Source organism: Leguminivora glycinivorella, chromosome 2 (assembly GCF_023078275.1).
Source record: "Leguminivora glycinivorella isolate SPB_JAAS2020 chromosome 2, LegGlyc_1.1, whole genome shotgun sequence".
In the NCBI taxonomy this organism is placed as follows: Eukaryota; Metazoa; Arthropoda; class Insecta; order Lepidoptera; family Tortricidae; genus Leguminivora; species Leguminivora glycinivorella.
This window is the reverse complement of record NC_062972.1, coordinates 24,343,999-24,365,711: the sequence shown is the minus strand read 5'-3', so window position 1 is coordinate 24,365,711 and position 21,713 is coordinate 24,343,999. Positions and strand designations below refer to the sequence as shown.

Genomic DNA, 21,713 nt, shown 5'->3' with positions numbered 1-21,713 from the left:
TAGAGTGGATCCTTTGGGATGCAAGCAACGCTCGTCGAAAGGTTCAGGCTGTTGAATTTCTCTTGAAATGCAATTTCTCATTACAGCGTTGCAAGAAACGAGGATTGTTTTAATAAGGAAACTGCTTTATCCGCTCAAGAATGTGCAGATATTACTTAGTTATGGAACTTATGGATAATAGCTTCATCAGAGCCAAATCAGGGCTATCACGCTACATAGACTACCCGACCTACCCGTAGAAAGTGAATTTTCAATTCGCAGTGAGATAATGATGCGCCAATTATTGTAGCTCCAGTGTGATCGTCTTTTTCGAAATGTTTATCATAATAACGGGCTCGCTTGGACCTATTTTTAACCCCCGACGCAAAAGAGACGGAGTGTTATAAGTTTGACGTATCTGTCTGTTTGTTTGTCTATCTGTCTCTCTGTTTGTGTGTGTGTGTGTCTGTCTGTGGTATCGTAGCTCCCGAACGGATGAGCCGATTTAGATTTAGTTTTTTTTTTTTGAAAACTGAAGTAGTCGGAAGTCTTCTTATTCTATAATAAAAAACTGGCCAAGAGCGTGTCGGGCCACGCTCAGTGTGGGGTTCCGTAGTTTTCCGTATTTTTCTCAAAAACTACTAAACCTATCAAGTTCAAAATAATTTTCCTAGAAAGTCTTTATAAAGTTCTACTTTTGTGATTTTTTTCATATTTTTTAAACATATGGTTCAAAAGCTAGAGGGGGGGGGACGCACTTTTTTTTCCTTTAAGAGCGATTATTTCCGAAAATATTAATATTATCAAAAAACGATCTTAGTAAACCCTTATTCATTTTTAAATACCTATCCAGCAATATATCACACGTTGGGGTTGGAATAAAAAAAAATGTCAGCCCCCACTTTACATGTAGGGGGGGTACCCTAATAAAACATTTTTTTCCATTGTTTATTTCTGCACTTTGTTGGCGTGATTGATATACATATTGGTACCAAATTTCAGCTTTCTAGTGCTAACGGTTACTGAGATTATCCGCGGACGGACGGACGGACGGACGGACAGACAACATGGCGAAACTATAAGGGTTCCTAGTTGACTACGGAACCCTAAAAAAAGAGCGTGTCGGGCCACGCTCAGTGTAGGGTTCCGTAGTTTTCCATAAAAAACTACTGAACCTATCAAGTTCAAAACAATTTTCCTAGAAAGTCTTTATAAAGTTCTACTTTTGTGATTTTTTTTATATTTTTTAAACATATGGTTCAAAAGTTAGAGGGGGGGGACACACTTTTTTTCCTTTAGGAGCGATTATTTCCGAAAATATGAATATTATAAAAAAACGATTTTAGTAGACTCTTATTCATTTTTATTAAATACCTATCCAACAATATATCACACGTTAGGATTGCAATGAAAAAAAAAAACACTCCCCACTTTACGTGTAGGGGGGGTACAGTAATAAAAACATTTTTTCCACTTTTTATTTTTGCACTTTGTCGGCGTGATTAATATACATATTGGTACCAAATTTCAGCTTTCTAGTGCTAACGGTCACTGAGATTATTCTCGAACGGACGGACGGACGGACGGACAGACAGACATGGCGAAACTATAAGGGTTCCTAGTTGACTACGGAACCCTAAAAATTGTCAACATTCAGTTCTATTTTAAAGTTTTCGTTTAGTCGCTTACGGCTCGATTCACTAGATAAGAATTCGATCGGCGGTCAGAGTCGAAATTGATTGACCTTTTTGTTTGAAAACCTCGTTTTTGACATTAATTTGTCTGATAAATATACAGCAAATCATTAAAATTCCATCATAATATGTAATTGGAGTACTGATCTATTTTAATATTATCTTCGTCTAGTTTTTGAATTCCAATATCTTCCAAATAACGCTCCCTTCTAGCCTATTTTTTGCAAAAAAATGTCAGTTTCATTACTTAGATTTCAGTCAGCCTTCCGCTTAGTCGCTTCGAGTGACAAGTACCAGGCTGAAAGCCAAGCTGACCCGCTTTGTACCTATAGGATAGGACCTATACCTGTATGGAGCCAATCTAGTTCTTTCGCTACGATGTCGGTGAAGTGCTACTCTTTACAAGGCTAAGTGACAGGGATTTACATCACTAGAATGGACTTGAAAATGTAAATCGATTAGCATGACTGTATTAACTACGTCAAAGACATGAGAGAGCAGACCCCAAAATGCGACGTTTCAGTAGACGACGCGTCCGTTAGTGGGAAGTGGAAGGAAAGGACAGGAAAAGCAGACACTTCACGGTTTTCAATAAATAAATCTGAAAAATCACAATGCAATATTTTATTACAATACTTATATGTTAACACTGAACTGTTCCGAGGATGGAGAGTTGGAGACTGCTCAATGGTCAATGGAGATAAATAAAAACGCAATCCAAATTTTTTGTGTACTGTTAGAATTGTCGATGTGAATATTATTTGTTGTTTGTGTAAATAATATTACAGACAGCGATAAAAGATTGTCTGAATAATGAAAATATTGAATAAGTATTAACATTCATCATCATCATCATCATTTCAGCCATTAATTGCCCACTGCTGAACATAGGCCTCCCTTCGTGTACGCCACTTATCCCAGTCCTGCGGGCCGATTTTTGAGTCTCACATCTTTCACGCGTTCGAATTCAGAAAATTGTCACTGAAAATAATAAGCAAGATAATAATAAGATGATAATAATGATAAGATAAGATAAGATGTAATAGTCTGTCGGTAGATGGCGCTAGACGTCACCCCAAGACGTGTGTACAAAAAGGAAAGGCATGGAAACATTTGCGAAGTCCGGCGTGGCTTCCGTAGCTCAATTGGTAAGAGCATTGCACGGATTGCAAAAATGGTGCGGGTTCAAGTCCCGCCGGAAGCGTAAACTTTCCCATTTTTTCCTTTAATATAAAAATGTTCAGAATCGTTAGCAGACGTTTCTGCTTAATAAAAATTAATAAGCAAGTCACCGTTTTCAACCGGTATTTTAGTGACAAAATCCCGTATGCGAGATTCAAAAATCGCCCCCTGGGCTAATCTCATCCAGAAGTGCCCCTCAGTTTTTCGAATGTCGTCCACCCAACGAGCCAACGGATGCCAGGCGCTTCTTACATCCGATAGCTGCCACCATTCGGTTAACATTTTGGTCCACCTGCCATCACTCTGCCTGGCAACATGCATTCCATTTGAGTTTGGAAATGACGTCACCCACGTCACACACCTTGGTGATATCAGTAGTATTGCGTAATCTCTCTTGGATGCTCAAACATACAAGAGTATCATAGATGAAACTAAATTAAAATTCCGAGTATTTGAACTCAGCAAGGAAGCTGCATAAATCCTAACACACGCCGCCGCCGTCAGAAGGTGGAAGGGGATCTTTTCATTGTTGATATGCACAAGTTTCACAAACGCTTAGGTACGCGCTATCCAGCATTTCTATATAACTTTGTCAAAATTATTCTCTAAAAGCCCGAGCGACCGGCAGGTTGTCTGCAGCTGTTTCATAATATTTTTAGAGCTACGATATAACAAGCAAATATTAAAAGTGGAACTTATGATTCCAACTCATAAGCGCATCTTACGTTGTTTTACAGATGTCCTGGACATATTTAGTAACGCTGCGTTTTCACTTAGTGTTCGAATGATTCCGGCGCCAAACTGAAAACAGTTCTGAGCGAGCATCTTCGTTCGTTCGTGAGCGTTTCGGAGCGTTTGGTCGTCGGCTACGCACCCTGAACAGTGACGAACAGTACGTACGAACAAACTGTTCGCTCAGACACTAACATAAGTGTATTGAATGAATTTTAATATTTCGTGATGGATGTAAAATCCATTCTATAGTACAGTAAATAGGAGTACAGTATGCAGATACGTCTGAGCATCTACTATGGGGTTTTGATTGGTTACTACCTAAGGTACAGCGGTATGTTTGTGTACCTATATGAATAGTCATTAACAGTTTTACAATAAAGCACAAAATATTTTTTATATTTTATAAAATAAACAAAACGTAAATTCATCGCGCGAAGTCCGATGGAAGTTTCAAAAGCAATTATATGTGAATTGCGACCGAGCTCGGTTCAATGCATAAGAGTTTCTTTTTAATTCCTGATTTTTAAACAGGATACAATGACGTGGGAATATGTAAATGTGAGATGGGAATGGAGAATTCAATCGTCTCATATTCTGCTGTTTCATGCATATTATGTGATCAATACTGGACTCATAAATGAATATGAAAATTATATCTCTTTATAAATCACAAAATATTTTTTACATACATATTATATCTGTGTTGGTAATGTCATTCATCGATATCGATACATTTTTATTGCGTTTTAATGTATCATAAATCTCTGAAAAGCAATTTAGAAATACCATTTTTTATATTTTCAGCATTACTCTTACAATACATACTCGTATGTATATGTATTATTAGTTTTCAGTAACTACATACCTACTTAGTACAAGTTTTTATTTTGTTGCCAATGAACGAGCCGAATACAAAAGGTCATTAAAGTTTTGGCTGACTTTTAGCGTAGGTACCTGAGTAGGTACTTACTCGTAGGTACTAATCATCACTTCATTCTGGCTACACTCTTGTCTTGTCATGTAGAAGTGCATCATCATTATTATGGGTATATGAGACGCCTATTATGAACGTTGTTTGTCATATACTACTGTTTCTACTCCCGAACTGTAATTCGTCATGAATTACACCCTGTAGGTCGTGCATAGATTTTTAAAACCCTTTTTCCCAAAACCGGCGCCCACCGGCTTCCCGCGCACGCGCGCAGTAACGAAAAAATTTAAAACTCATTGTTTGGCTCTGGAACCATGGCAACGCATTGTCATAACGATACTGCGCGTGTGCGCGGTAAGCCGACGGGAGATGGCTTTGGGCAGCTGCGCTGGCAGTGCAAAATACAGGAAACAGTGTGAAATTCACGAAAGTTATTCTATGTAGCAAACTATGTATTAAAAACTAAGTCGCATGGTCGTAGAAAAAATATTGATTGCAAAGGTGTTTAACTGAGTAAAAAAATACTCGTGGCGTGTTTATTAACAATTTTCGGCTTCGCCTCAAATTGTTACCCACGCCACTCGTCTTTTTTGACCTCCCTTAAATGCCTGTTGCATAAAATACTGTTAAAACAATCGCTTTTATTCTACACCATCCCGCAGCCTGTTACAAATACTTCCTGGCAGATACAAGATAAATTGTGGGTTAACTCCCTCCGATTGTTTGTAGTCCTTCCTTGATTGAGGCGCCCGTGCAAAACAACCAATCATGCAAAGCCGCTCGACAAATTGAAGCCAAATGTGTTTTATATGCGCGAGCCGGGCCCAATACAGGAAGCTAGTCTGAAATTGTCTTTGTAACTTTGGTATTTTTCGTAAGATGATCTTAGACTACACGAGACGTGGTGAAGTGTAAATAGAATGTATCTAGCCCTAAAACGGTATAGAATGGGAAATGAATGAATAATAGTAGGTATAAGAAAATCGGATAACGTTTGGATATTTGTGTGGCGAGTATTCGTGCTGTTTAGGTACTATCATTTACTTAGCCTTTAATCTATTTGTGACTGCCAAAATCGATAGGAACAAAACAATAAATTAACATTTAAAGCTAATATTTTTTTTTGCACAAAATTAAGTGCCTAATGCTATATACCAATTTAATAAGAAAAAACCTTAAGGTACCCTGTTCAGAACACTAAGTGAAAAGTTAGCGTTACCTCTATAGTTAGGCTGTCGATTAAATAGGTACTTATTTAAAAGCGAAAAATGGGCAAAGTACAGTGGGGCAACTCTCGGCGGGGGCAATTGGGCACTTGCAACAGATCCATTTTTTCCATTATTACACTATGATGTTGAGTTCTACATGTATCTATTGAACACGCCTACCATATTATAACCGGTGGACACTCTATTTAATAATGCAAACATTGTAAAACATGGAAAAAATGGACCAGTTACAATTGCCCCCCAGTCGAGATTTGACCCGCTGTACCTTGTCCCTTTTTCGCTTTTAAATACCTATTTAGTCGCCACCCTAACCTTTGTGCCGAATGGCACAAACGCTCACGAAACGAATCGCTCGTAGATAATCTATCTCTATTGCTCTTGCATATTGGTGCGACAGAGCCCGACTACCTTTCGCGGCATTTCGTTTTCGTTTCGCGTCGCAGAAATTCCATTCGGCTATGGCACCAGTTCTGAGCGAGCATTCGTTCGTTTGTGCACCGATGAAGGTATGGAAGTCAAGACGTGTTTTCATCTGCACACGAACAAACGAATGCTCGCTCAAAAGACTAAGTTATAACCTAACCAGAAAATTAAAATTTTGAAAAAACCAACGACCGCGACATATTAGACCGATTTTCATGAAACATGGCTAAGAACACTCCCGACTAACTCAGCTTTCAGACAAAAACAAACTAAATCTAAATCGGTTCATCCGTTCGGGAGCTACGATGCCACAGACAGACACACACACAGACAGACAAACAGACATACAGACACGTCAAACTTATAACACCCCTTCGTTTTTGCGTCGGAGGTTAAAAACGAAGCTTAAGATACGTTTCTGATAATGCTAAATAAATTCAGTTCCAGTTTTGAGTAAGGTCAGGTGGGGTAAGGGAAACATACTTCATTTTTTATATTTTACATCGAGCTCTAATCACTTTATTTAATGTCGTATATTCATCTTGACCGACACAAAGTATGCTTCTTTAAGTCTGCTTTCTAGGGCAAAATTAATTTTTAAACTAGCTTTATTGCATGTAGCTGGAAATGTATAAAATGTTTAGGCTGGTCCCGCCGTTTCCCTTTCCCGAGTTTTGGGGTAAGGGAAACACTTGTCTAAAATCTCAAAGTATTGGTGCTAGTGTGGATTATACCGGCAATGTAAATTAAAAAAACCTCATCAATCAAATGGAGACTTTGGTTCTTTGACATATAGTTTAAAATAGAAAATATTTACATAAATTGAAATTCGGGGTAAGGGGAACATATGGGCTTGAGACAGGGGTGGTTAACTAAAAATTATAATTGTTTTTTAAGATTTTTTTTACAAATTTTTTTCGAAAATTCAAATTTCAGTATTGCAAATTAAAAAACGACTATTAATTATTCGTATTTAAAATACTGAAGCTTGGATCAATACAAAATTTCTGTACTTATAGAATATGTGTCTCTGAAAATGTTCATGACCCCTGAAATCGGGAAAAGGAAACATATGTTCCACTTACCCCGGCTATGGTAGTTCCCGTTACCCCGGTATGTCATTTGTAGGTTGTGTTATGAATCACGTTGAATTTTCATATTTACAGCATAGTTTTCTCAAATTCAAATACGAGACATGAACATTAAACATATAAAGGAATATTTACAGATATCAAAACTCTTCGGACATGACTTTTTACTACCCAAATCACGACACAAATAATACTCGTCCAACTCGTGGTCTTGTAGCACGACAACAGATTTTTTGTTTTTGTCAAGGACGCACACTCCTTAGAGCTAGCGCTATTTTTGTTTTTGTTTTGGAACTAAATCCTAGGTAGTACCTTACCGACCACCAAATGACCCAGCTACAGTCTATAAATTCAGAGTTACCAATCAGTGTTTCCCTTCCCCCATAGTCCCCCTTACCCCACCTGACCTTATGTGTAAACTGTGTAAAACTAACAATCACAGACATAAGCCAAGACAGTGAGAATGACATAGCTAAACTACCCCCAAAATTTACCGATATTGACATCATCCCAAAATACACAAGTCGGCAATTTGGTTGTCAGAGTGCTAAACTAAACATAGCTGTCCCAAAATAGACACTGTCTGCGGTCACAGAAAGAGGACTTAGTTCTATAGTAACATTCTATTGTCCTATTATAAAACTGTGACGAGTAGACTGGGTAGGGACTCTGGCTGCTAAGGCTGGAGTTACGTGCATATTCACTACCATTGATGGTAGTGAATATGCACGTAACTCCAAACTGGCCAAAATATTTTTATTTTTAATCTTAATTTCTAAAAAAATGCGTTTACAAAGTACTTTTGTTTACCGTAATTTAATAGTGAAAAATTTTAACGCACCTTTTTAGGGTTCCGTAGTCAACTAGGAACCCTTATAGTTTCGCCATGTCTGTCTGTCCGTCCGTCCGTCCGTCCGCGGATAATCTCAGTAACCGTAAGCACTAGAAAGCTGAAATTTGGTACCAATATGTATATCAATCACGCCAACAAAGTGCAAAAATAAAAAATGGAAAAAAATGTTTTATTAGTGTACCCCCCCTACATGTAAAGTGGGGGCTGATATTTTTTTTCATTCCAACCCCAACGTGTGATAAATTGTTGGATAGGTATTTAAAAATAAATAAGGGTTTACTAAGATCGTTTTTTGATAATATTAATATTTTTTGAAATAATCGCTCCTAAAGGAAAAAAAAGTGCGTCCCCCCCCTCTAACTTTTGAAGCATTTATGTTTAAAAAATATGAAAAAAATCACAAAAGTAGAACTTTATAAAGACTTTCTAGGAAAATTGTTTTGAACTTGATAGGTTCAGTAGTTTTTGAGAAAAATACGAAAAACTACGGAACCCTACACAGCGTGGCCCGACACGCTCTTGGCCGGTTTTTATTTTAAATTCCCGCACAAATTCTCAAAACGCAACGTGACGTCATGTTACACTTGACGTCTGTAAGTGAGAACGAGAAAGAGTTATTCTTTTCTCGCTCCCACTCGTGTGTACGGCGTTGCCGTGTGACGTCAGATTACGCTCGAACGAGCGCGCCAAAATGGCCGCGTTTAAATTGCTCGTAAATTATAGTGTTTTCTAGTTTCATAGTTTGAGTTTTTGATGTAGTAGAATCGTATAAAAAAATCATGCATATACCCTAAAGAAAAAAATTTTTTTTTTTTAATTTTAATTAGCCTCTTTTGTGTCCCACTGCTGGGCAAAGGCCTCCCCTCGCTTTCTCCACTCGACCCTGTTGTTGGCATTTTCCCACCATTTCGGGTAGAATGCGTCCAGGTCGTCCCGCCATCTCCTTTTTGGTCTGCCTGCACCCCGGCCTGTCCCGTCTATGGTGTTTCGCGGGTCCCAGTCTGTAAATATTTTGGCCCACCTTTCCGGGGTTTTTAAGAAAAAAATATTATTAAGGAAAAATATAGTCGCGTAGGTACCTATTTTATTTTACCCGTTTTACCTCGGTTTACGCTTTTGGTATATTTAATAGGATTTTCAAGTTGAAATCACACTGTGCACCGTTTTGTTCAAAAACTTCAAATTACTATTACAAAGAGATCCTGCGCGCAGGCAACAAAGCAATCCTAGTTCCCTTTCTCTCTGTACATAGTTTGTAGATTTCTCCTTTCATGAACAAATAAATATGTAGGTACGCTAGCCCGCCCATATGAGCGAGTTTCAAAATCATATTGCCTGCTTTGTGCAATTTGGAAGGATCTGCAACGCTGAAATTTTAGTTTGAAAAGAATAGTTAAGCCCCATTTAGATGGTACGAGTTTCTCGCCCGTCTTGGTCGAGAAACTCGTATGACATAATCGTATGCGATAATCGCCTGGCGAGTATCGTACGAAAACGTTTACATTAGTGCGAGAAATAAAAACTCGCATACGAGTATCGTATGCGAGACTCGCCAGGCGATTATCGCCAGGCGAAATAGTTTAGACGGAGAGTAGAATTTTCGGGAGATATTTCCATAACATTTCTCGACTCGTCTAAACCGGTTCTCGTATGACATTTTTTCTCGAACGTGCGATTATCGCACGAATCGGAGCGAACCGATTTTCATACGAGTTTTGTCTGTCAACTTGCGTGCCTAGTTGCTAATTAATTAATTATATACACATATATTATATGCTTTTTTATAATATTGGGTATAATTTACCTTGGATTTATTTGAATTTAAGATGAATAGTACCCAATAATATTAAAAACACTATAAATGATTTATGAAGGTCTCAATAATATACAATAGGGAAAATAATGATTTCGACCGTAGCGTTACCTAGCTAATAAAATCTTGGTTGCGATACTTGCGATTAGGTTTAGGATATTATTAAACATAGATTATAAATAACATTTTTTTTAAATTATCGTATGCATTTTGCCCCATAGATATATGGGGTAAAATGTCAGTAGGTAAACATCTGTATAATATTAATAAGCCGAATTTATTTTTGGTTTTAGCAGTTACTGAGAGGTAGCTATAAATATAAAAACACCATGTTTTACATGATTTCTACTGAATACATTTCGACTGAGTAGCGTCACGTAGCGTATAAACTCGTATACGATTCTCGCATATGTGTTTTGTTTACACGGAGACATACAAATATCAAAGGCGAGGCGATTATCGCCCCCTCTCGTGCGATATCGTACGCATAGTTTACATGATACGATATTTTTTCTCGTACTTCGATAATCGTACGTTCGAGGCGAGAAACTCGTACCATCTAAATGGGGCTTTAATGTGCGAGTATGTTTCAAAGTGGAACTACTGCCTTTTCTTTCAGCATATTTGTAGAATGGTGTATGAAATCACATATCTACTTATTTAAATAGGATCAATTTTGTATATAAGTAACTATACCTTATAAACTATAATAAACTGAAATAGAGAAGAGATTTCGTACACAATAACCTAACCACAAAATTAAAATTTTGAAAAACCCCCGACCGCGATTAGTAGACCGATTTTCATGAAACATGGCTAAGAACTCAGCTTTCAGATAAAAAAAACTAAATCCAAATCGGTTCATTCGTCCGGGAGCTACGATGCCACAGACAGACACACACACAGACAGATAGACAAACAGACAGACAGACAGACAGACACGTCAAACATAACACCCCGTCGTTTTTGCGTCGGGGGTTAAAAAAAGAGACAAATCAATTGGTACGTGTCTTCTGCTTACGTGGATAACGTCCTGAGAGCGTTTTCAAATTATCCGATCCGATAATATATCGGATGTAGGAAGGAAGTAAAATAAAAGCGGTATGGCGGTGGAGGCACAACAATGATTCTACATCGGTCTCCGTCACCACTCAGCTACCGCGGTACCCGGTATCTCTCTATAACTACTATGAGTAGAAACGGGCTTATGGGCTTATTTGCAAATGTGATGTCAATTTCCTATAAAAATATGACGTTCAACATCACCGTAATATGTTGGATTGTAAACATAAAATTATTTTGGCCCAAAAATGCCTATCACCAATTATTTTTCATTATAACCCGATGTAATCAGACTGAAAATGAGCAGAATAGAATACATCTTCCCATCCATTAAGTGTATATTTCCCACCCTATCTGTCTTCGCGAATGTTTAGTGCCTACTTAAGGTGTCATCGTGATTTATGCTCCCCCTTAAGCTGCAACCTCAGCTGTCCTCAGGATTGTCGACATGCGACATTTTATGAGGAAAATCATAATTATAATACATTGATAAGGAATTGGTACACATGGAAAAGATATTGAAAGGAGAGTGAATGCTGGGAATAGAGTGAATGGAGCACTAAACGCTTTTATGGGCAGCCAGAAAGTGTCGCAAAAAGCACGTCTGGCGGTGCATAGAGGAGTTTTGGTGCCTACACTTATGTATGGTAGTGAAAGTTGGGTGTGGGAGAAAAGACTTCAAAGTCAAGTGAATGCCGTAGAAATGAGAGCGTTAAGAAGCATGGCTGGTGTAAAGTTGAGTGATAGGATCAGAAATAGCGTGATAAGAGAGAAGTGTGGAGTGGATGTAGATGTGGTGACAAAGATTGAGATGGGTATGTTAAGGTGGTTTGGGCATGTAGAGAGGATGGATGAGAGGAGATTAACGAAGAAAGTATATGAAAAAGGAGTGGAAGGGTCAGTTGGTAGTGGAAGACCTAGGCGAACTTTTCTTGATCAAATCGGGGAAATATTGCAAAGAGGCCAGGTCAGAAGTACTCGAAACCGACGAGCGTGTATGAGAAATGTTATGAAAGTGTGTGAAGCGAAAGTGGTTTGTCAGGATCGTAGTAAATGGAAATCCGTGATCTCTGCCTACCCCTCTGGGAAACAGGCGTGATTGTATGTATGTATGTATGTATGTATGTATGATAAGGAATTTCCGCGCGCGCGTCATGCGAGAAAATAAAAATGTGACAAATTCTTGATATATCACTTTCGTTTGGAAAGGGCTTAGGAAAAAATACCTTTGAAGAATGATGTTGTTTGTGAGGCCTGCTCTGCTGCTGGTTGTTCGACATTGCTTTATACTTTGACGATTTTTAAATTCGTACGTAATTTACAAGTATAACAAATTACTTCAGTGATTTTGTAGATAAATATAAATAAGAAAACGTGCTTACACTTATCTGGCGAAAATCAAAGGTTCATCAATCATGAATTTAATTATTACGGCTCATGATGGATGGACGGATAGGAGGGGCCCATCTTGGATTAACCTTGGGCGTCCTGATCAACTCATATTTAGGGTTACATTCGTCTGTATCTTTAGGTATTTAAATAAATATAAACAAAATCTACCTTCAAAAGGCTCCTTAAACCAGTTAAAGGCAAGAAATGCTGAATACATTACAAGATTAAATTTAATAAGGATAGGTTTAAAACAGGTCGCTCGGTTACAAATCCGCTTCGTTTTGGTTGGTTATGGTTACCTAACCAACAAATGTTGTAACTACCCGACGATGTACAAATTATTTATTTACTTTTTTATAGGTGTACCTAAACCTATACCCAAAAATACAGTGTAATAACGATTGCATCGCCTATCTATATATCACTAGGTCACTACGCCTTGTGCCTGTTTGTTTGTATGTTCGCGATAAACTCAAATGCTATATAAAAGCTACAATTTGTATGATGCGGTTAATGGAACTACTTCTGCACATATTCTTTACCAATAGTTAAATCAGAATACTTACCCCTCTAAAGTATCTTTAACATACTCCAAATAAGCTAACTCCAGCGATTTCTGTACAAACATTACAACCAGTGAGGCCCCTTAATTAGACAAACAAGAGTAAGTTTCAGTAACACACCTCGGGAACTTACGAGTTGTTGGAAACCTTATCAAACAGGTAGTTCCCGGAATGAGAAACATGTTGATTTACGAAGACGGAGCACTATGGCTACATTACCTTAATTCTCGCTTTCCTGCTTCTAGTATAGTTCGGTATTAGTTTAATCCTGAGAGAGGTGAAAATTAATAGAGTTTTAAGTTCAAAGCGACTCAGCGTACAGCGGGATTAAGCACTTTAATCGGATTACGGTCACAGCAGATGCTACACTCATCATTTTATATAATACCTACTTTAAATTCTCGCGTTTTGTACACAAATATCTCAGTTAGTCTTCCGTGACGATGGCCAGGGCAGGTGTCAATGTTGTGAGTTCAAGGATGATTTTAACTATAAAACTTGAGACTCAAGGATGACGCTATATCGACTTAATACGTGAGTAACCCGCTTAAAATATTTTGATGATGCTGGGTTGGCCGGACATACATTCATTGGACAGCGTATCTCACTAAATGAATCTATCTCAGGTTTCGAGCTTATTTTAGTTATCTACGTATTTTTTTGCCAGAAAAATAAAGATAACCTGGAAAAATTAGTCATCACTGCTGAATTGAAGCGGAGACGCAGGAGTCTAATGAGAAGGAGAAACGTCACAGTTCCCTACCCTCGTAAATAGTCAAATTGAGGTTTCTAAAGTTGTTTCCAATAAGTTGCAATGACCAGTACAGAGCCGGATCCAGGGGGAGCGGTCAATTTCAACTTCGTTAAATCCAAGGGGCGCCTTTGTCACTTTTTAGTTTTTACCCCCTTGAAACCCCCTGGATTTGACGCTGCTACAGTACTACAATTAAGGAAACCATTGCAACATGTCGAAGTAATGATTGCAACTATGTTTTGTAGCTGAAACTAGAGCTGAAAATATAAATGTGAAGTTGATAAGTGCCTTGATTCAACCCGGAAGAAACCTATATTAATAATAAATAAATAAATAAATTACTATTGTATATTTACATTACAACTATTTACAACTGTTTTAAAAATGCAATATTCTCGCGTCAATATTGTATTTGAAACGATTGACGCGAGGATATAAAGAATATAAAAGTACATTTCTTTGTAGGTTATCAATAAAATTAAAATAAAAGTTGCATTTTCATTCTTAAGGCAATGGAAATGAAATATTTATTGGATAGGTATTGTTTAATAAAAGACTTTATATCCGTTGGACAGTCGCTATCTGATATACCGAAGCAGGAAAAGTGCTCACAAATATCGGACATGCACTTTATAACTGTATTTTCACATTATCCTATTCGATATCGGATGTAGGACCGATATCTGATATATTTAAGCGGCCACTTCTGATTTTTGACATTGAAATCCTTTCTACATATCCGATATCGGGTCGGATAATTTGAAGACGCACTAACGCCTTAGTAACAGAGGTGTTGTTACGATAATTGAGGCAACTTGTCCGTTCATGTATCTGATGGCGTCCGGACTTGTCGAATCGAAAAAGTAGTTCAATAATAGTACATTGTGCAACAAGGGGAGGAAGTTGAATATTACTAACGAGAGTAAGTTAAATCGCGACGGCTTGCCGGAGCGATTTAAAGACTCGAGTTAGTAATATTCATACTCCCCGAGTTACACACAATGTTTTTCATCACATTTGAGAGAAAAATACAGAGGAAACAGTTATAAGGCAAAACCTTCAACCGGCGGCGTTGCGACTAGTAGTGTATCTTGATTTACATCAGATTATTCATATTAAATCCATTGTTTTTGATAACAAACACTTTTTGAACGAAAACAAACTCGAAAATACTGCGTATAAATTAAATGCAATGTTCAAAAAAGCAGATAAATCATATGATTGAACTAAAATTTCACTTATTTTCCATTCAGTTAAATATTTTTATCTGTTGTACTCTCCGTTGCTAGGCAACGATGGGTGCCTCGCGCACGCACGCGGTCAAGCGCGAGTAGAGAGCATGTTGTCAGATTATAAATTATAACAATCTATCTCAGTTAAATTTACGAAATAAATGCAAAACACACTGAGATAATTGTAAAACATAAATAAAATGCATTTTTAATACCGTATAATATCTTTTATAACTTAATAGACAAATTTTGCTTGTGCAATAAAAATCCTTGGCAGATTGAAACATCCTTTGCCTGAAGTATTGTACGGATTGTATTCATTTTTAAAACTAAATCCATTATTCCCTTGGGAATAAAATAGTACATTATGCTTCAGTACACGTAGACGTAATGATACCTTTAAACAGCAAATGTGATGAAAAAATATATGTTGTCACGATCTTCCAAGATTCGCGGTTTACAACCGATCTGGGGGCAGTAAAAATGTGCGAGAGATCGAAGGTTGGGGAGCTGTAAATACGCTATCAGATATCGATGTTTCTATTCAAGTTTTGATACGCAATCAAACGGTACCAGTTGACGCAGTTCTGTCTCTTGAACATTATTGCAACGATATAGAGGACACAGACAGTCATTTGTATGGTTCTGTTAAAATTCTTGGGTGCGTTTACAAAAAAATATTTTTATTGCGTCTTCAGTCTTAGTCAGCTAAAGGGTTGCAAAAAAACGGTTTTTTCTAACTTGAAAAATAATAAAAAAAAACCGTGAAAAAAACGGTTTATTTCAAGAACATGTTTTTTTTCTAAAGTACGTAATCTCAAAATTTGCAAGGCAGTTAATACAATTATTTAAGACATAATATTAACTATTAAACGAATTCAATTTAACAACTTTTAATCTCTGGTTTTATAAAACTATCATTAACGAAATCTGTTGGTAGTTAGTAGTAATCGCCATTTACTACTGGCAACACCACGCTCCACGCTGAATCGAGGATTCCCCAAAACATTTTTGTATTCTGAAATTTCTGAATTTTTATCCAACTGAAATGTACGTTATTGTTATTGAAATGTTTTTAAGTCACGTAAAAGCGTTATTGTCAAATTATTTATTCATCTGAAAAAAAAAACAACGATGCCAGGTTTTTTTCATGTTTTTTTTTTCACAAGTTTAAAAATAAACATTTTTTTTTTGTTTTGCGACCCTAGTCAGTTAATGTAAACCAACCCTAAGAAGAAGCCATTTCTCAGCGAGTTCAACGCATGCAGGAGACAACACATTCTACAACTTGGTGCAATATTATTTTTCGAAACTGTGAATTTCGTTATAAATGGCACGACGAAATAAGTTTCACCTACTTTTTAACACACTTTTCAGCAGTATGAACTGTATGAAATATTATGTGACGTAGGCTTGTGATACACCGTGTTTTTATTGAATTCCGTTCACTTCAGCATATAGTTAGGTCCATTATAGAAAACAAAATGGCATAGTTAGTTTTCTTAAATTCGTTACTTAATATTTTTCTAAAAAAAACAACATACACCTGCGATAGATGTTACATCAATTTGCTGTTGAGAAACGAATTAAAAAAAACCTAAATATTCTGCTATTCTGCTTCCTATGACTACTAGTATTATATGATCTGTGTCTCAGGCTTATATTTTAAAATACCTCGCTACGCTCAGGATTAAATGTACGCTCTCACCGTAAATATGTCATTTTGCTCCCTTGTGACACAATCTAATTGCTGATTTCACCGTGTAACAAAACACATTTTTCTAAAACGGCGTTTTAATGCTCAAGTGTGTATTTTCAAGCGCTCTGACTGCGAAGTCATTTAATTAATTAATCTATGCAAATGCTAAAAATGAGAATGTAAAATTATTCATGGCGTGTGTGTAATACCATTAAGTCTTAATTAGATTTGTTCCTGCAGATTGATCCTGCATATTCACTCAGTAAGGAAGGACAGGTACCTTTGTACCCTTACGCCGTGTCTTGCGTGGGCGACAGTCGCGCGACCGTCGCGCGACCGTCGCCGTCGAGTCTCATCGCGTCGTCTACTTCCATATCGATAAGGTTTGATTTCGTATGCGTCGCATCGCCGTCGCGCGACCATCGCGCGACCGTCGCCCACGCAAGCCACGGCGTTAGTAAGTACTAAGTAGGTGTTGATGACCTGACAATCTTTGACAGTGTATGATTAGTACCAATAAATGTATATCTATATCTATAAAGACCTTTCACAGCTTTGGATATGCCAATGACCAATGTACTATCAGCTGCAAAAGTGCATGGAGAAATTATGAATGAAGTCATTTATAAATTCGCCGTGCAGTTTTTCAGCTGATAGTGCCTATATATTTATTTATTTCTTTAAACTTTATTGCACAAAAGAACAACTTAATGTAGGTACAAAAGGCGAACTTAATGCCAGGAGGCATGTACCGATGTAATTCTCCGTGACGTGACGTTCAAACAAAAACAAATGAAAAAGTCATGATTCTGTTCAAACATACAACATGTTTTGAAACAACAATTTGGTCATATTCAAATTGGGTGACTTGGACAACTAGTTCTCTCATTGTAATTTAGTTTTCGGAGAAAAAGAACGCAAAAGTTAAACTGCCGCATCCCTCACACGCGCTAGTCATATGCAAATCATTCAGTCTACAACGTAAGGACTTAAGCAGCACATTCATTCATTACATTTTCGTTCTTCGTGTTATAACTTTAAGTTCAAATACAGACGGCCAGTTTCATCTACATGTGACATTAAGTTATTAGAACACCCGTTTGACGCGTTAGTTGCATTTTGAAAGTAATTTCGCGCGCATCCATTTCTAATTGATTCGGACTATTCTAAATTGAACCTTATTTAGCACAAATATAGAGTAGCTTTTCAGTGAGCTGTTAAAAGATATAGGATTTTGTGGAAATTAGCCTAAGATTTACATAATCGCCGGATGAAATGTAAATATTAGTCTCGCTTTGTTAAGTGAACGAAACTGGAATAAGTTTTTACATAGCTATTAAAAGAATAGGTACATAGTGTGTATGGCTACCCAATTAAAAATCTCTTAAACCAATATGCAAACCTAACATTAAAAGGTACCACATGATTTTCCTGCTTAACATAATTATTTTCTTTTTATGTGTAGGTGCATACATTCTGGCAAAAAAGTAGAAAGTATACCTAGTGGCAATATTGCAGTTTCGTCCCGATTTTATAAATATAGATAAAAGCGCCCTCCACACTAACGCGCATATCGCGGCGCGAAGCCGCGCGTAAGCGAGTGTGGATTCGATACGCAGAAAAAATCCACGCCCGCGTTCGCGGCATCGCGCCTCGATACGCGCGCGAGTGTGGAACAGGCTATTGAAAAATATTGATAGCAATATTGCCACTTTAAAGTTCGACTCTTTTTTACTAGATCACGCTAGACTATAAATATGGTGTCCAAAGAAAAAAATAAAACGTCTTACAAAATTGTTGCGGCAATGCTGCATTGCGTCCTATCATGTCCTATTCGAATAAAATTGTAGTGCGCTTTTTAATATTATGTCCTACGCATTACCTACATAGTATTATGCTCTGTGGCATTACCAAAAATACATTATATCTCCGTAAAACACTAATAAAGTCTAAGAAAAAAACGCACCGGAACAATAGGTACAGAGACATTTATTCTGGTTCAGATGGCGCCATACGTTTGGTTGGTTTTAGCAATTAAGGGTTTTAGCAATTTAGCAATTATTTTAACACACATATCAAATAATTTTAACTTCGATGTCAACAAGAAATACAGATGTAGTGCGAAAAGACTTGCCTTCGTATTGTTACGGAAACGTACGAACGTGTCATGCTATTTCTGTCAGTCTCAGAACAAGACGTACTGACATTGACTGAACTAGCATGACAAATACGAACGTTTCCGGAAAAATACGAAGAAAACCTTTTTCGCACTACATCCGTACCATATTATATACTTAATTGTTTTTAAATAAAAGGAAAAATTCTCACCAAGACTCAAGACTCGAACCAGCGATTTTTGTAGGTGTGGTTCTTTTTTTTACTTTTTCCTTATAAAAATGTAGTAGGTAGTAGGTACTGTCCGACCAAAAAGAAGTAGAAATTATAAAATGGCAACATCGTAGTGCCGTCCCGTTTACTCACACATATTGATTTGAAAGGGATGACAATACAATGTTGACACTTTTTAATTTCGACTCTTTTTGGTCAGACTGTATCATTCGCAGACTTTTCTGCATTACAATAAATTAGTAAAGGACCTACCTTGGTGATATGCAATAAAAATTTGATATTTGATATTTGATATTTACCCTATTTATTTTGGCCTTTGACCTGGTTCTTTGCATGATCATAGAAATGCGTTGAACTCTATACATTCACTTGTTCCCGAGATATTAAGGCCTTGACAGACCGACGGACAGCAAAGTGATCTTGTAAGTTTCGGGTTCTCCGTCCGTCCGTCCGTCCGTCCGTCCGTCCGTCCGTCCGCGGATAATCTCAGTAACCGTTAGCACTAGAAAGCTGAAATTTGGTACCAATATGTATATCAATCACGCCAACAAAGTGCAAAAATAAAAAGTGGAAAAAAATGTTTTATTTGGGTACCCCCCCTACATGTAAAGTGGGGGCTGATATTTTTTTTCATTCCAACCCCAACGTGTGATATATTGTTGGATAGGTATTTAAAAATGAATAAGGGTTTCCTAAAATAGTTTTTTGATAATGTTAATATTTTCGGAAATAATCGCTCCCAAAGGAAAAAAAAGTGCGTCCCCCCCCCTCTAACTTTTGAACCATATGTTTAAAAAATATGAAAAAAATCACAAAAGTAGAACTTTATAAAGACTTTCTAGGAAAATTGTTTTGAACTTGATAGGTTTAGTAGTTTTTGAGAAAAATACGGAAAACTACGGAACCCTACACTGAGCGTGGCCCGACACGCTCTTGGCCGGTTTTTCTTTTTGAGATATAAAATTGCTATTTAGGGAGTTATGGTGCTGCCACATTGGCTATTATAAATGTTATATCATTGTGTGATTTGTGTGACAGGAACAGCGCGATGGTATTGACATTACGCTATCCTTGTCACACATGCAGTGTTATTTGTACAGGATTTACATTCTTCATACTAAGAATCGTACCTTGATTTTTTAGCGCCACCTATTAAATAGGTACTATCATAACTACACTGATGACGTTTACAAAATTATTTTTTTCAAAATTTGTATTGACGTGATATAATGATTGAATAAAAAAAAACATGTCATTTGTTCTTATAAAAATTAAAAACACGCAAAAATGTTTGGAGAAAATATGATTTTGGTCACACAGTGCCATCTAGTTTTAAGCCTAAAAGGCCCATACATTTCAGGTGTATGCTTTTTTGTATGGGCTTTGCCTGTCCCGGTATTATTATATCGTCCTTGATTAGGGATATTAAAAATCACTTAAATTCAAAATGTACTTACTAATAGCACTAGCTAGGACCTAATTTAGTAGATAATTATTTATTTCTTTAAATCGGTTCTACCTAAAAGATTATCATTTATAAGAACTGCTAATAGGTATTTATTTTGTTTGTTAAACAGTTTAATTAAATAATATTAAATCAACAAGTTTATTTGTAAGGAAAAGTAAGTATTTACTCATTGCGACTTTAGTTGGACAAGTATTTCAACATTACGTGTTTATCGCGCAAAGGAATACGAACGTTTACAACGAACACTACAGACGAGTACACAATGGCCTTAGCAACCGCAACCGGCCGAGTCGCCTTGTTACGTCATGCTTCTCATGGCCGCGCCCGCGCGCCGCCGACTTCGCGTAACGGCCCGGTGAATTAATATATTCTATCTCGCTCGCTCCACGCACGCAACCGACAGTCGCCTCGCTCTCCCAGCGCTCGGCGCCCACTGCGCGATACTCGCATTCCGCGTCAGTGCCGCGCGCTCCACGCAAAATGGCGGACGTGTTCGACTACAACGAAGTGAAAACGAGATACTTAGAACAAGTAAAACTGTATTATGCGAACAAAAAGTTACCTGTTGTAACACCGTATACGCAGGAGGTTGTGAATAGAATTAAAAGTCTCATAAAAGAGAGCCAGTTTTTAGCGTCAGTCGGATGTCCCTCAGAGCATGCGAAGTATAAAGTTGCAGAGAAATACGAAATTATTGAACGTAATGGTGAGGATATATTAATTAATAAAAGATTGCTACCTGATGACCCTATTATTCAAATTGTTCCAGCGGAAGACTGTTTTGACATTTTGGTTCATGCTCATTTACAGACTAGACACGGGGGAAGAGAGAAAATGTCAAACGTTATTAAAAAACGCAACTTTGTCGTGCCAAAGACTAGCATCGATTTTTTTATAGTCGTCTGTACAGTTTGTAACAGCAAAGGTCAAGCAAAAAGACGAGTTGATGAGCGGGTACCTCGAATATTTAATTCTAGAGGTCAAGTAACTTTAGTTAATATGAATCACCAGCCAGATAATCTGTTTGAGCATGTGTTATGTTATGCAGACAGATTCACAGGTTACGTGCTTTTGCGACCGCTCATAACAAACACTCCACAGGAGACAGCCATGGAGTTACTGAAGATATTCTTCGATTTTGGACCGCCAGAAAAAATAGAGACGTACAATAGGCCCTTCTTTAAGCAAGTCATGAGCATAATAAACACTGCGCATAGTGAATTTAAAGTCAACCTTATGTTGCCAGTGAAAACACCAGTTATTA

At 37.3% G+C, this 21,713-nt stretch overlaps 1 protein-coding gene across 1 annotated transcript in view; it reads left to right on the top strand.

Annotated features, from left to right (window-relative positions):
• Positions 1 to 20,929: 20,929 nt before the first annotated feature.
• Positions 20,930 to 21,713, top strand: part of LOC125238944 (vitellin-degrading protease-like) — a 36,502-nt gene continuing 35,718 nt past the window's right edge. Inside the window, exon 1 of the mRNA XM_048146447.1 lies at positions 20,930 to 21,155. Within this exon, the coding sequence (XP_048002404.1) occupies positions 20,930 to 21,155 (226 nt within the window). The remainder of the gene's footprint in view (positions 21,156 to 21,713) is intronic.